Below are 14,765 nucleotides of genomic sequence, written 5' to 3' on the forward strand. Positions count from 1 at the left end.
AGCAGAGTGTATCCAAATGTTCACATATTACATGTACAGCCACGAAGGACTTGGAGATGATCTATTATAATGCATAGCAGTAATGCAGTATGTACTTAGTTTTACCGAGACGGTATCTTTTATTTTCAATTTATTTCTTTGAGAAACTAACTTTTTCTTTATTGATGGGTTGCATCTTTCAAATCATTACAACAAAACATTACACCATTCATATCGATTAGGGGACAGGCCATTCCAAATAAATGGTCTAAAATGTAAAAATTTTTAAATGTGGTTTTAGAATTTTCTAGTGGAAATAATACCTTGAGTGATTTTTTTAAAAAAATTAACTTTAGCCAATCAGATGTTTTGCCCAGCAAAGTTTATATTTACAGTGTTAATTTGTATCACACAGATTATTTTCTTAAAAAGCTTTAATTAGTAAGGCCCATGGTCTAATTTTTTTTTTAATTTAGTATTTGTTTATGAAGTTAAATATGTTCTTACTGTTGTTGGTTGCCGCTTAGTCCACTCCGATCCATGTCGACCCCATGTGTGCAGAGTAGAACTGCTCCATAGGGTTTTCAAGGCTGGGACCTTTCTGGCAGTGGCCCTCCCAGTAGTCATACTAAGTCATAACAGGAGCCTTTGGAAGTATGGACCATGTAAGGGAGCACTGACCCCTGGTCACAGGCCCTAAAGTCGGGGAAACCTCGAGGAAGAGGGGGAATGTGACAAGGACGCCCGTTCTAAGGGCAGTGCACTTATAGGACACAGTGTTATTAACCGCGGAATGATGGTCTGCTTTCTGAAAGCACCTATTTATTAAACATTTGGTCTTTGAAACCTTAGTAAAGGCCTACGCTCAGAGTCAGGCAGCTGGGCTGAGTGAATTTAGGCAAAGTTCTGGCCAGAAGATTCACTTAAACAGCCCCGGAACGCAGGGGTCAGGAAAGAAAAGTTCAAGGGCACCATGACAGCATTAGACTTTTATTAAAAAAACAAAACAAAACCCATTGCCGTCAAGATTCCGACTCATAGAAGTGTCTCCATAGGGTTTCCAATAAGCAACTGGGAGATTCGAACTGCCAACATTTTGGTTATCAACCGATCTCTTACCACACTACAACTTGCAGCAGGTTTTTTGACTTGTGGGTTTACAATGCCAGGTTATCAAAATGCACATATGTTCTGAGAGGACGGCCGGAGGCGCTTTCTGGGCGGGGTGCGAGGTGTGGGATCCGGGGAGGTCTGGTCAGGCGTGGACCTGCCAGGAGGGCTGACTGGAGACCACCTTCGTTGGGACGGAGGAATGGCTCTGAAGATTTCGAGCCTTTTGTGTGCATTTGAACGCGGGAGCCTCTCTTGGTTAGCCCCATACATTTTGGCACAAGCGCAACCCGCCGTGTTTTAAGAGATATCCCAGGCAAACCGCGAAGCCGGGGCGGGGCGCCTCGGCGAGGGTTCTCGGCCGCGTTTTCCCTAAAGCGCTCAGGCTGCAGTGGCTGCGTGCTCCTTGGTGCAGACAGAGCAGAACTGCCCCATAGGATTTCCAAGGAGCGGCTGGTGGATTCAACGTGGCTGACTTTTTGGTTAGCAGCTGAGCTCTTAACCACTGTGAAACCAGAGCCTGCGTGCGTCGGGCAGGGTCGCCCACAGAACTCGTGGGCTTGCGGATTCACTTTAAGCGCTCAGGCTGCACCGGTACTGGGCACCCACGCTCGGGCGGCCCACTGCCCTTCGCACTGCGGTCGAAGGGAGGGGCGACTACTTCCTGAATCGTTGTCAAACCCTGAGCGGAGAGCCTGCGCTGCGCCACGATGTCGGAGAGGTCAGCTCGGAGCCTGGCGAAAGGTGAGGCCTGCCCGCCGCGGGTCTGGGTCCGAGGGCAGCTCCTCCAGGGGTGAGGCCGCCCGGTCGGGCTCACATGTGCGGGGATCGCGCCCGGCCGCCGCGCGCGGGACCTCTCCGCCGCCGGGCCCCGCATGGCGAGAGGGTGGGGATCGCGGACCGCTTTCCCGGCCATAACCGCCCCCGCTTAACTCCGGCAGGCAGCGAGCCCCCAGGGCCGGTCCCGGAGGGCCTGATCCGCATCTACAGCATGAGGTTCTGCCCGTTCGCGAAGAGGACGCTCCTGGTCCTGAAAGCCAAGGGAATCCGGTGAGGACGTTGGCTGGAGCTGTTGCGGGCGGCCAGGGTGGGAATTCCGATCTGGCCCCGGGGCTATTTTTTACTGCAAAATAAACTATTCTTAACCTTTTGTGGGGACATAGTTATGGAGTCTCTCCCCTGCGGGGGGAGGGGGAAAGGGGAACCGTGCACTCCACTGTTCTAAAAAACCCATTGTTGTCGAGTCGATTCCGACTCATAGAGACCCTATAGGACAGGGTAGAAGTGCCCCATAGGGTTTGCAAGGCTGTAGTAAATCTTTAGGGCGTCAGACTGCCACATCTTTCTCCCGGCAGAGCGGCTGGTGGGTTCGAACCACTGACCTACCTTTCAGTTAGCAGGGCTCCTAATCTACTGGCCTAGGACACCTCATTTAACCAACCACATGTTTTATCAGAAAAATTGAGGCTCCGGTAAGGCTAATGATTTGCCCTATGTTACTCGGCTGGTAACCACAGGCAGAAGCTTTTAGCCGTGGTAGGTCTCCTGATTTGTGTGCTTCTACCCTTCTGCTTTCGCCACTGTGGTCTCTCCATTCTTGTACTGCTTGTCCTATACATTGTTTGCGTTATTCTGTAGACAGTCCCTCCTTGAATACCGATAGTTTTCCCCAGGACAGAGTCCAGACCTTTACCCACCTAGCAGAGTACTGAGTTAATAGATTCATATATGTTGAGTTATTGGTTGAGTCGAATAAAGGGAAGCATCTATGCCTAAAAATTCAGCCCTTGGCAAAGCTTTGGTATTGAATCTAGCGCGGTTGATATGTGGGTGATCCACAGGAAATATGAAGTAGTAACTTGGCTTTTCTCAGTTGCCACTAAGTATCTATTGGGAAGGCCTCCCTTCCAATGACCTTTGGAATCTGTTAAACAGACATTCATTACATAATCTGTGTTGTGGAAGGCTCTGTGGAAGTTTAAAACGTAGCCCCCATCGTCAAGGGATTTTCCATCTATGTGCTTCAGCAACAACAAAAAAATCCAAACCCATTGCCATCGAGTCACTTCTGACTCAGCAACCCTATAGGACAGAGCAGAACTGCTCCATAGGATGACCAAGGAGCGGCTGGTGGATTCAAACTGCTGACTTTTTGGTTAGCGGCTGAGCTCTTAACCACTGTGAAACCAGGGCTTCCAACTATGTGCTTAGGGTTTGTAAACTAATTTTAGTCTTTGAGGAGGAGAGTGTTTAGGTGGGCAATTCTTTTCCTTAAAAAGAAATCTAAGATGTTGTCTTAGTCATCTAGTGCTGCTCTAACAGAAATACCACAAGTGGATGACTTTAACAAAGAGAAATTTATTTTTTCATAGTCTAGTAGGCCAAAAGTCCAAATTCAGGGTATCAGCTTCAGGGGAAGGCTCTCTCTCACTGTCAGCCTTCTCATCAATGTTTCCCCAGACTAGGAGCTTCTCTCCGTGGGGACCCTGGTCCAAAGGACGTGCTTTGCTCCCGGCACTGCTTTCTTGATGGTATGAGGTCCCCCCAATTCTCCACTTGCTTCCCTTTCCTTTTATCTCTTACAAGAGATAAAAGGTGGTGCAGGCCACACCCCAGGGAAACTCCCTTTAGGTTGGATCAGGGATGTGACCTGGGTTAGGGTGGTGTTACAATCCCACCCTAATTCTCTTTAATGTAAAATTACAATCACAAAATGGAGGACAACCATGCAACACTGGGAATCATGGCCTAGCCAAATTGATACACACATTTTTTGGGGGACATAATTCAAACCATGACAGATGTATGCTAAAGAAAACAATATAAATTATTTTTTAATTAGCCATCGCTTCATTAAGGTTTGCATCTCATTTGGATAACATTATGATTCTGAACACACAGCAAAATATTCATCATTTAGTAAAGTGTATCCAGGTGTTCCTGTAGAGAACACCTCCTGTTGCAAGTAAGAGAAATCTAGTTCAAACCGGATTGGAAAAAAGACTTTTATTGCACTCATATAATTGAAAAATCCAGGGGCAGGATACAGCTGGATTCAGGGGCACAAAGTCTGGGGTTATGTGCCCCTCTCTGGAATCCTAGGTTGAAAACAACCCTACCTTAATTACTGGGATGGGTTTCCAAAGGAACATTGATTTTACCAAAAAATTGTGGAGGGTGATATCTGCTAGGTAGGGCGAAGAGCAGATCTCTACTGCATATTTATGAATTAGTATTAAGTTTGAGCCCCAGGAGACTGTCAAAGATGAAACACTAGATCTTTCTTACATGATATAACCTAAGAAAACATGCCTTTCTCTAAAACGTGCATCTTCCGACTTGTTGCGGCAGGTGTTTTGCCTTGTTGGTTTACGATGCCAGATTACCAAAATGAATGGGTTCTCAGAGCCTTCTTTATCACAAAGGCCCAGGATCGACGTTGTGTTTTCATAGTATGCATTTTCAGAAATTATGTTGATAAGTCCTTGGCAAGTGGCCTTATTTTCCTGGCAGTGGCTGGCATCTGAGTGCCCAGTGTTCTGTCAGCTCATGAACCTTTTAGTGCATACAGACACACACACGCGCACACACGCGCACACACACAGTAGTTTTCAAACTGCTGTTCCTTTGTTTCCATGGGGGATTACGTCTTTAAAACCTCAAAACTCAATTCTGTTCTAGCTACTGCTGTGGATGTGGAAATAGGAAACGAAAGGTGTGTTGTTGGATACTGTTTCTGAGTAACTATTCTTTTGAATTATTACCCAGCTTTGACAATTATATAAAACTGACTTTAACAATTATATGAAACTTTCCTTTCTCTTGTATTGTCTGAAATCTCTCAGGCAAGATACAAGACAGATGGAATTATAATCCAAATATAGCCTGAACGTCACATTTTCTTCCTTATTCATTTACTTTGAATGATTTACCCACCCAACATTTTTTTAAAAAATCAAATCATGGAGATTTAATCTGAAAATCTACTAGGTGGGTGGATTTTTAAGGTTCCTTAACATCCTTTTAAAAAGCAAGGATTTTTTTTTAAAATCCAAATTAGCAAAAGGACTTGGATTTTATCATGTTGATTCTCATACAGTACATACTGGACCCAATTCTATTAGTTGCCTGGTATAATTTAAAATTAAGATACCTCTTAGCCAAAAATGGAGTATAATATTGACAGTCTTGAGGCATTTCCACTTTATTCATTGATTAATTCAACAAATATTTATTCAGTCATTATCTAAAAACTATGTTTATTTTCTTCATAGCATTTAAAGCTCAAATTTTGTTCATTTACATGTTTACTGTTTTATTAATATGAGCAAGATCCGTGCTTTCATGGGGCTTATTCTAGGAAGGTGACAGATAATAAATATGTAAATAAGTTAGCAAGATAATTTCAGATCGATATCATCAGTTCAATGAAGAAAGTAAAACAAGGTGATCATGTAGAAGAGGGAGGCTGGACAGCTGCTTCAGTGTGGATGGGCAGGGAGCACCTCTCTGAGGCTGTGATATTTGACCTGGGATGATGGCCTGGGAAGATGTTTTCCAGGCAGAGGAACAGCAAGCACAAAGACTCCAAAGTGGGAACATGTTTGGCCAGTTCAAGGAATATAAAAAGGTCATTGTAGCCAGATCATAATGACCAGAGGAGAAGTCATAGGAGACAAGTAAGCAGGGGCCATATCCAACATATCTTGATATGGTAAAGAGTTTGGATTTTATCCTCGTTGCAACGAGGAGCGTTTGAGAGACTTTACGCAAGAGGATGGCCTGACTCAGTTAACTTTTGTAAAAACTCACCCTGGCTGTGTGTGAAGAATGGACTGTAGGAAAGTCACAGTGCAAGCAGGGAGGCTGGTTGAGAGGCTTTTGGAAAGGTCCAGGTAAGAGATGATGTTTTAGACTAGGTGGTCACAGTGAAGCTTAGAAGTGGACGGAATCCAGATATAATTCAGAGGTCGAGCTGGCAGGTCGATTTGATGCCAGGTAGGGGGAAAAGGGAAGAAATGTGAGGGTGGCAGGGAGGAATCAAGGCTGAGCTGACTTCTAAAATTGGGATTCTGATCACTAAGCTGATGGTAGGGCCAGTGAGGATTTATTCAAAAGTGCAAAAATGTTTCACTCTCTTCACAGTCTTCTGTATGTCTTTCAGGCATGAAGTCATCAATATCAACCTGAAAAATAAGCCTGAGTGGTTCTTTACAAAGAATCCCTTAGGTCTGGTACCAGTTCTGGAAAACAGTCAGGGTCAACTGATCTGTGAATCTGCCATCACTTGTGAGTACCTGGATGAAGCATATCCAGGGAAGAAGCTGTGGCCAGATGACCCCTATAAGAAAGCTTGCCAGAAGATGGACTTTGAGTTATTTTCTGAGGTTTGTGTATAAGAAATTTCAGCTCCTATTTGAAAAATCTTTGTTTTTTAAGCTAAATCAATGCTGTCATTTATGGCTCAGTGATTTCGAAGAGGAAAACAAGACAGGAAGATACTCTTGTCACCCCTGATACGTCCTGAAGCCCTTTCACGGTCCAGTTCCTGTGTTTACATTTGAAAAATAACCCCTCTTCTCTTCTCCTGACACTTTATGCTCCAGCCAGGCTGAACTTCTTGTTTTCCTACATTTGCCACCTTCTGTCTCACCTCTTCCAGGAAGAAATCTTTCGTATTCTTCCCCCTTCTCACTTTGTCTGCTTATCTCCAACTCATCTTTCATGCTCAGAATGCTGCCTTCCAGAAGCTTGCCCGGATTGGGTTGGTACCCCAGTGCTGTGTTCCCATAATGTGCTGACTTTTCTCTCTGGAGCTTCTAGGCTCATGTATTGTGACTGCCTTCCTTCTTGCCTGTGTATTGCACTAGGGCTGGAACACCTGGAGGGTAAGGGCTGTGTTTTGATCACTGTTGGTTCACTGCCTAGGTTTGTGACCAGCTCTGCCACTTCCTAGTCATGGGACTCTGAACAAGTTACTCTCTGTGCCTCAGTTCTATCATTTGTAAAACAGGTATAATAGTTGTTCCCTCTTCATAAGATAAAGACAAATTAATAAATATAAAAAGCATAGCAGAGTCTGACCCAGGGTAAATACTCAGCGTTAGCTCTTGCTGTTGTAGCCACAGTGCCTAGCAGTGAGCATCTATTGTTTGTTGGCAGTAGCTCTCAGCTGACTGAATAAATAGCATTCCCATAGAAGAACTGTTTGTATTTTCATTGGCATCAGTGTTGTGGATTAGTTCAAACAATCAATATTAACAAAGAAACAACCAAGAGATGTGTGTTTAGACACCAAGAAGAGCAATGCCAGATTATAGCCCTATAATCTTGTTACCTTGGTTGTATGGTCAGCATATTATAAAGGAATATCTTGTCTCTAGAGAAAGAAATACCTGGAAGATGGAAGGGGCTTATAGGAGAGCGTATTGTTTCAGGAGACACTGTAAAGTGAAGCCAATGAGGAAGGAAGAGGGAACTGTCTGACTCAGCAGGATGAGGGTGAAAGAATAGTAGAGATGGCTGCTGTCAGACATGATGGAAGGGAAATATGACATTTTCAAGACAGATCTTGGAGAGTTAAAAAAAAAAAGTAACAAAGACACTCATTGTACTGTCTAGAAAGAAAATGAGCTAAAAAGTAAAGCTGGAGATTGTCTACCATTACTTCCCTACACACATTTGGGAAAGAAGTAGCCTATGTATCACATGACCCCATCCTCCTAGCCAGAGGATCAGACCAGAAAAGGACTTCTCTGCCAGACCTAGGCCAATCAACTTCTCTCCTGGGAACTTGGAACTGAGAAATATAGACAAAGACAATAAAGACATTGAGCTTTGGAGCTGTAAGCTTATGTCTCATTGGGGACTTGACAAAACCAAAAACCAAACTCACTGCTGTTAAGCCAGTTCTGAATCATAGCGACCACATAGGGTTTCCAAGGCTGTAAATCTCTATGGCAGCAGACTGCCACATCTTTCTCATGCAGAGCCACTGGTGGTTTCGAACAACTGACCTTTCGGTTAGCAGTCAATTGCTTTAACCACTGCACCACAAGGGCTCCTCTGACAAAGCAAAGTCATGTAAAAAAGTTTCAAGGAAGCAGGATTAAGAGCATTGCAAAAGGAACAAACAGATGGGAAATGACACAGAGCAGACATATATAAGGAGAAGTAGAGATGATAGACTAGGAAGGCCCGGACAGAAATGTGGGCGAAGGGCTGACTGCAGACCTCCGGTTCCAATGAGGCCAAGCTGTACTGACATCAGTGGAATTTCATGAGATTCTCCTGTATTTCCACAAGTGCCTCTTTACTTAAACTGGGATGAGTCGACTTCTGTCTCTTGCAATCAGATTATATCAAAGACCAGAGTATTAACACACAAATACCAACACAAGCATTAAAGCATCTGTAATGATACCTGTCAAGTCTTAGATAGTTGGCACCTTTTGAACACTTCTCATGTTCTCCCCAAGGTAGAAATCAGAAAAATTCTCTCCCCCAGCTCCATTTGCAGCTAGGGCAAAGGACCTGTGACCTGGGCTCTTCCTGTCAGATATATACACACGAGTCGGAATCGACTCAATGGCAACTAACAACAACAGACTTCAATTCAGAAATGAGCAATGTGAGGAAACAGGTTTGGTGTGGGTCACTGATTCTTTTGGCTACAGTGGTGGCGGAGCTTCCAGCTTTCAGGAGCAGTTCTGGTTGCAAGATTAAATTCCAGAGTAGAAATGACATCCATGCTGTTAACATTAGTAATTACCACAGGGCTCCCTGGGTGGCCCAAACAGTTAAGCTCTCTACTACTAGCCAAAAGGTTGGTGGTTCAAACCTACCCAGAGGCGCCTTGGAAGACAAGCCTGGTGATCTGCTTCCAAAAGGTTACAGCCTTGAAAACCCTATGGGGCAATTCTACTCTGCACACATGGGGTTGCCATGAGTTGGGATCAACTCAATGACAACTAACAACAACAGTTACCTGAGAGTCCAGTTTCTGGCCACAGCAGAAACTACAGTGTTTAGTGCTCAGCTGAGGCACTGGGAGCAGTGGTGCTTCCCATCAGGCCAGTTCTGAGCATGATTCTGGAATGTTCCAACTAGTTCCAAGCCTAGTTGTTCAGCCTCCCAACAATTCTATGGACCACTCAATGTCCTTTTAGGAAATTTTTCGCTGAGACTCACCAAAATGGGTTCTGTTAATTGCAACTTGTAAAACCTTAGGTTGGTAAAATCTTAGGCTACAAAACTATTTCTAAGATCAGTACATAACCTCTATGAACATAGGGACTCAGCACCCTTGATGTTTCTAGAACACCCTGACACCAGAACTCTGAGGGTTCTAACACATTTTTATGTGGAGGGGGAAAATATACTTAGCCTTGAATTTATAATCTAAGAAATTATTCTCTGCCTAGGTACCACGTTTGTTAAAAAGCATTTTTAGCAGGCGAGATAAGGAAGACTGCTCTGGCCTGAAGGAACAACTGTGTAAAGAATTCAGCAAGCTAGAGGAGGTAACCCATGTTTTTTCTAGCTTTTATCAGAGTAACTGATACACTATTTCTACCTTCCTCTTCCTTCTACTCTTTACATACAGCTATTTCCCAAGTCACTTTATGACAATTAGTAATAATACCACATACGGATTAGTTTACAGCAGATTGTGGTTAGCTGTTCTGTTTAATAAATAAACCAAAACACCTAAAAATATTTTGTTATGGGCTTGCTTTTAAAATATTTTATTTATTTGCAGTGACATTAAAATGTCAAGGAAAAAAGAGAAAATTTCACCCACATTTCCACAATTTGTTACCTGTTTTCATTTTTCTATGCTTGCTTCCATTCCTTGTCCATATATTAAAAAATAAAAATTTAACATAACTCTAGTCAAAGCATAAATGTCACTGTGTTCTTTTTTTCCCCTTAATGTTACGTAGTAAACCCACAGCAAAGACTTTGGGAAGATGCTTAGGGAAGACCTTCTTTGGGGGAGAGCTGCCAGTTGGGCCTTTAACTAGAATTCCCCTTGTACTTGAGATATTCCATTCATAATCAACCTGAAGTTTTTACTTTTATGGGAATGCATCTCACATTTTATCAAAAAGTATGAAGTTTACCGTAGTTTTTATCAGAAACTTGTTTTCATCTTAAGAAAGTTTTCTGTTACTAGTTTGCTCATTTTTTTTAAAGTCATGAATGAGTGTTGACTTTTATTGAATGTTTTTCCTGCATCTGTTGCATCTGAGATGTCCATAGAATTTTTTCCCTATAAACTGAATACAGTGTTACTGGTAAGATTTTTCTGGTGTTGAACCATCCTATTACTGGGATAAAACCTACTTGTTCTTAATGGACTTTCATATACACTGTAGAATTATTTAATATTTAAAAGATTCTTGCATCTGAGTTCATAAATAACAGCGGCCCATAATTTTCTATTCTTACTGTATCCTTATTTGGTTTTGGTATCAAGGATATTCTAAACTAAAATGAGTTGAGTAACTCTCCCTCTTTTCTAATCTCTGAAACCATCTGATAGGGACTGGCTCTTTCTGTAAAACATTGGTACCAATTTACACTCCTATCAGCAGTGGTTCCATATCCTTGCTAACTTTGTCTTTCTTGTTCATTTTAGCCAGCATGGTGGGTGTGTAGTGGTATTGCATTTTGGTGTTAATTTGCATTTCCCTGATGAATAATGTAGTTGAGCACTTGTTCAAATGATTATTGGCCACTTGATCATCCTCTTTTGTGAAATTCAAGTCTTGCCTATTTTTCTAATGGGTTGTTTGCCTTTTTTCTTACTGATTTCCAGTTTTTCCTATATTCTGAATACCAGTCCTTTGTCTGGTACATGTATGACAGATATTATATTCTGTGTCTCTGCTTTCCAGTTTATTTTGTTGTTTTGTTTCATCCCAAACCAACAGACTCTAAAGCTTAAACTGACCAAATAGACAAAAACAAAAAACTTGAATATGGCAGGAATAAAGGCTCACCTGCTCTAATTTGCCTTCATCGTTTCTGATGCATACTCTTATGCTGTCTAATGTTCAGGTTCTGACCAAGAAGAAGACAACTTTCTTTGGTGGCTATTCTGTTTCTATGATTGATTACCTCATCTGGCCCTGGTTTGAATGGCTGCAAGCAATGGAGTTATCTGAGTAAGACATTTGAATACTTTGTGCATACATTAGGATAATGACAGTTGGAATGGTATATATTGTCCCTTTTTTCCTGGGGAAAAAAAATTAATAAAACTGGTGAGTGGGAACAATCAGACAGGATGAATGTCTTGGACTATCCAGGTTATGTCATATACCCACACTCACCATTGCGCCCATTCTGGAAGCAGGGCGGGGGGGTGTTCTGTGACATTCAGTAAAATGTTTTTGGTCTTATTCCTTCCCTTTTGGTTTTCTGAGTTGGAATTGACTCAACGGCAACGGGTTTGGTTTTTTCTTTGGTCTGGTTAAAAATCCACAAGGATGTGAACTTTTATAAGGATGTTGTATAGGATTGTATGGCTAATGCTACCTCCCATTTACCTGTAAGATTTCCACATTACTCTTTCCAAAGTCCATGTTTTGAAGGGAAATTTTAGATACGTGTGGGGCCCATTTTGGCTGTCTGTTGGCAGCCACCTAGGCTTCCTCCCACTTCTTAGAGTGATTTGCAGTTATTTTTAGTCACAATTTGGCCATAGAATAATGAAAATATTCCTCACTGTCTTTCATGTTTCATTTTAAAAAGTTATCAGTCTCTCAGTTTGGACAAAAAAGGATTCTAGTCCCAGTTCTCATGCTAACTAAGCAAGGTCACTTCCCTCTAGTCTCAAATTCCTCTTTCATAAAACAAACACCTCACAAATGTCTTCCAAATCTAATATTCTGTGATTACATGCATTTTAAAGAAAGATTTTTTTTATTGTGCTTTAAATGAAAGTTTACAATTCAAGTTAGTTTCTTATACAAAAATTTATACACACTCTGTTATGTGACCCAAGTTACTCTCCCTATAATGTGACAGCACACTTCTCCAAGATTTTTTTTTAAGGCTAGAGTAAAACAAAATGAAACTGCAGAGTGATGAAGATGGTATGTGGGAGACTTACTTACAATGCTTTCCTACTTAACCTAGCTCACGCTTTCCATTCTCGCCTCCTCCCACAGGTGTGCAGACCACACTCCAAAACTTAAGCTCTGGATGGCAGCCATGTGGGAGGATCCCACAGTATCAGCCCTCCGCATGGATGTGAAGGCCTTCCAAGGTTTCTTTGCTCTCTACTCACAGAACAGCCTTGAGGCCTATGACTATGGGCTCTGATGAAAGCAGGTTGTCAGCAATAATCTGTATGATCTTCACTAGAAGATCCTAGATATGAATAACATGCTTCTATTTTACCATTGGATCACCTTCTCTGACTTATTTGACATGGCCTGACTGTGGGGTCCCCTCAAAGCCTCCTGCATTTCCATTTCCAGTCTCAGGATATACTCAATCACTTTAAGGGATCTGCCATCATAGTCTATGGGGAAAACCTCCAAATTGGCTCTAGCTAGATCTGGTCTTCAGTCTAGATTTCTAACAGCCCAGAAGACATTTCCACTTGGATACCCTTCAAGAGATGCCCCTGGATTTCTTCCCTTTGAGCTTCTAAGTCCAGAAACTTTCAACTCCTCATTCTTTCCAACACTGACTTAATTTCACTCCTTCTTTTATTCCCATCGTCACCAGTGAAAACCAGACCTACATCACCTCAAAGTTAGGTAACTGGGTGGCCCCCTGGTTGGTTCCCTAGTCTCCAATCTCTTAACTCCTTTCATATCCTTCCTTCCAAACTCCAGGCTGTGCACAAAGCAGCTGTCCCATTCAAAACCACACCAGTTGCCACTGAGTTGATACCGACTCATGGTGACCTCATGTATGCAAAGTAGCGCTACACTCCATAGGGTTTTCAAGGCTGTGACCTTTTGGAAGCAGATTGCCAGGCCTTTCTTTCAAGATGCCTCTGGGTGGGTTTGAACCGCCAGACTTAAGCAATCGTTTGAGCCACCCAGAGACTCCAGGTGTCCCATATACATAATTAAATACTATGAAGACTACAGCCAATCCAGTGATGGCTGGATGAGTAAACAAGATTACAGCCTTGGAAACCTCATGGGGCAGCTGTACTCTGTCCTATGGGGTAGCTTTAAGTTGGAAGCGATTCTATGGCAATGGGTATGGGTAAAGTATCCCCACTCAAAATTATGCCATCTTCCATACATTCTCCTATTCCATTTTTCACAATTTCGTTTTTATCATCACATCACCTCCATGAGAAGGTAGGTCGGAGAGCCTCACCTCATTCTACAGATGATGCAACCAAGGCCCCGAGGTTACGTGAAACCTTGATGTGTTTACAGAACCTCTTACCATCGTAGTTAAGGCGGCTGTACACTCGCCCCTCTATGGTCTGGTTTCCCGTACTGATTTCTGCAAAGTTTGCCAGAGAGGAAAACCTCTGGATGATTAGTTCTACAGTGAAGTGTGTATAAATATCACTTATGGCTCACCGCTGGACTTCTGATTCAGTATGTCTGGGGTGGGCTGAGAAGTCTGTATTTGAAATGAGGCCCACGCTTATGCAGGCGCCTGGGGGCCGCAACCTGAGAGACTGCTGTGAAAAAAGGTTGACTTCACAAACGGCCTCCTGCCGCCTACCCACCCTCAGCTGCCAACAACGCCTAGGCTCCGGGCAGACCCATCTCTGCCGTCGTCCGCCTGCAAACCCTACAGGCCCCGGTTGGCGCCCCGAGGCTATTCTCCGGGCGGATTTTCAATCGGATGTGATCCCGGGTGCCGCGCGGCCACGGCCGACCACCACGAGACTTCCACTTCCGCCCGCCGCAGACACCGCGAGAGACCTACGATTCCGGTATTCAGGAGCCTATAACGCGGTCACCCATCGGCTCAGCTCGGCCTGGGGCACTTCCAAAAGCTTTTGTGATTGGCTGAAGCTCTGGGCGCCGCGGCCAGTTGGCGGGTAAGATCGCGTTCCAAGGGGCGGGGCGTTCCGCTGCCGCCGTTTCCCACCGCAAGCTGCGGATGCTGACGCATCTTTTCTTTCGCCTCCACGGGGAGTCCTGCCAGGTCCGCGTAGTATTTGAAGGGACGAGGAATTTGAGGTCGATTTTGAACCTTGGAGTTTAACGAATTCGGGGCCCAGAATAGTATTGCAAACTTTTTATTTTTGCCTGGCACATTAAAAGAAAGCCCAACTATTTACCTTTAGCAACCTTTCATAAAAGATTTTAACTTCAAAAAAGGTAGAAGCATCTTGGAAAAAAAAGGCTAAAAAAAAGTTGGGGAAATGTCAAATGGACACAGGAGCCAACTGAAGTAGCTCCAAAGCTGGAACAATTCGAACAAAAATAATAAGAGTATTGGATTATAATGTCAAGTATAAAACATCCATGAGTCCATACTGATAATAAATGACAGAGAAGAGACAAATCTCCCAAGCAGAAGAATTCCAAGAAGTTTATGTAGATACTCTGCCCTTAAGGAGGTGGAGCATAACTCCCACTCCTTAAAAATGTGGATTTTGCACAGTGACTTCTTTGCAAAGAGTTCAGTATGGAAAGGGGGGTGGGTGGGAAGTAACTTTATAGTGGAGAAACCTG

General features: G+C 43.3%; 1 protein-coding gene across 2 annotated transcripts; it reads left to right on the forward strand.

Moving 5' to 3' along the window:
• Nucleotides 1-1,546: 1,546 nt before the first annotated feature.
• GSTO1 (glutathione S-transferase omega 1) lies at nucleotides 1,547-13,969 on the forward strand. Of its 2 annotated transcripts, XM_004370117.2 has the most exons (6): nucleotides 1,547-1,833; nucleotides 2,031-2,139; nucleotides 6,254-6,476; nucleotides 9,513-9,611; nucleotides 11,155-11,261; nucleotides 12,270-13,969. In XM_004370117.2, the coding sequence occupies exons 1-6, from the start codon at nucleotides 1,800-1,802 to the stop codon at nucleotides 12,421-12,423; spliced, it is 726 nt and encodes a 241-aa protein (XP_004370174.1). In that variant the 5' UTR covers nucleotides 1,547-1,799; the 3' UTR covers nucleotides 12,424-13,969. The 2 variants fall into 2 exon arrangements, with proteins under 2 accessions (XP_004370174.1, XP_023597024.1); XM_023741256.1 differs by lacking the exon at nucleotides 1,547-1,833 and having other exon boundaries at nucleotides 1,881-2,139; nucleotides 12,270-13,968.
• Nucleotides 13,970-14,765: the final 796 nt, after the last annotated feature.

Source organism: Trichechus manatus, unplaced genomic scaffold (assembly GCF_000243295.1).
Source record: "Trichechus manatus latirostris isolate Lorelei unplaced genomic scaffold, TriManLat1.0 scaffold00007, whole genome shotgun sequence".
Classification (NCBI taxonomy): Eukaryota; Metazoa; Chordata; class Mammalia; order Sirenia; family Trichechidae; genus Trichechus; species Trichechus manatus.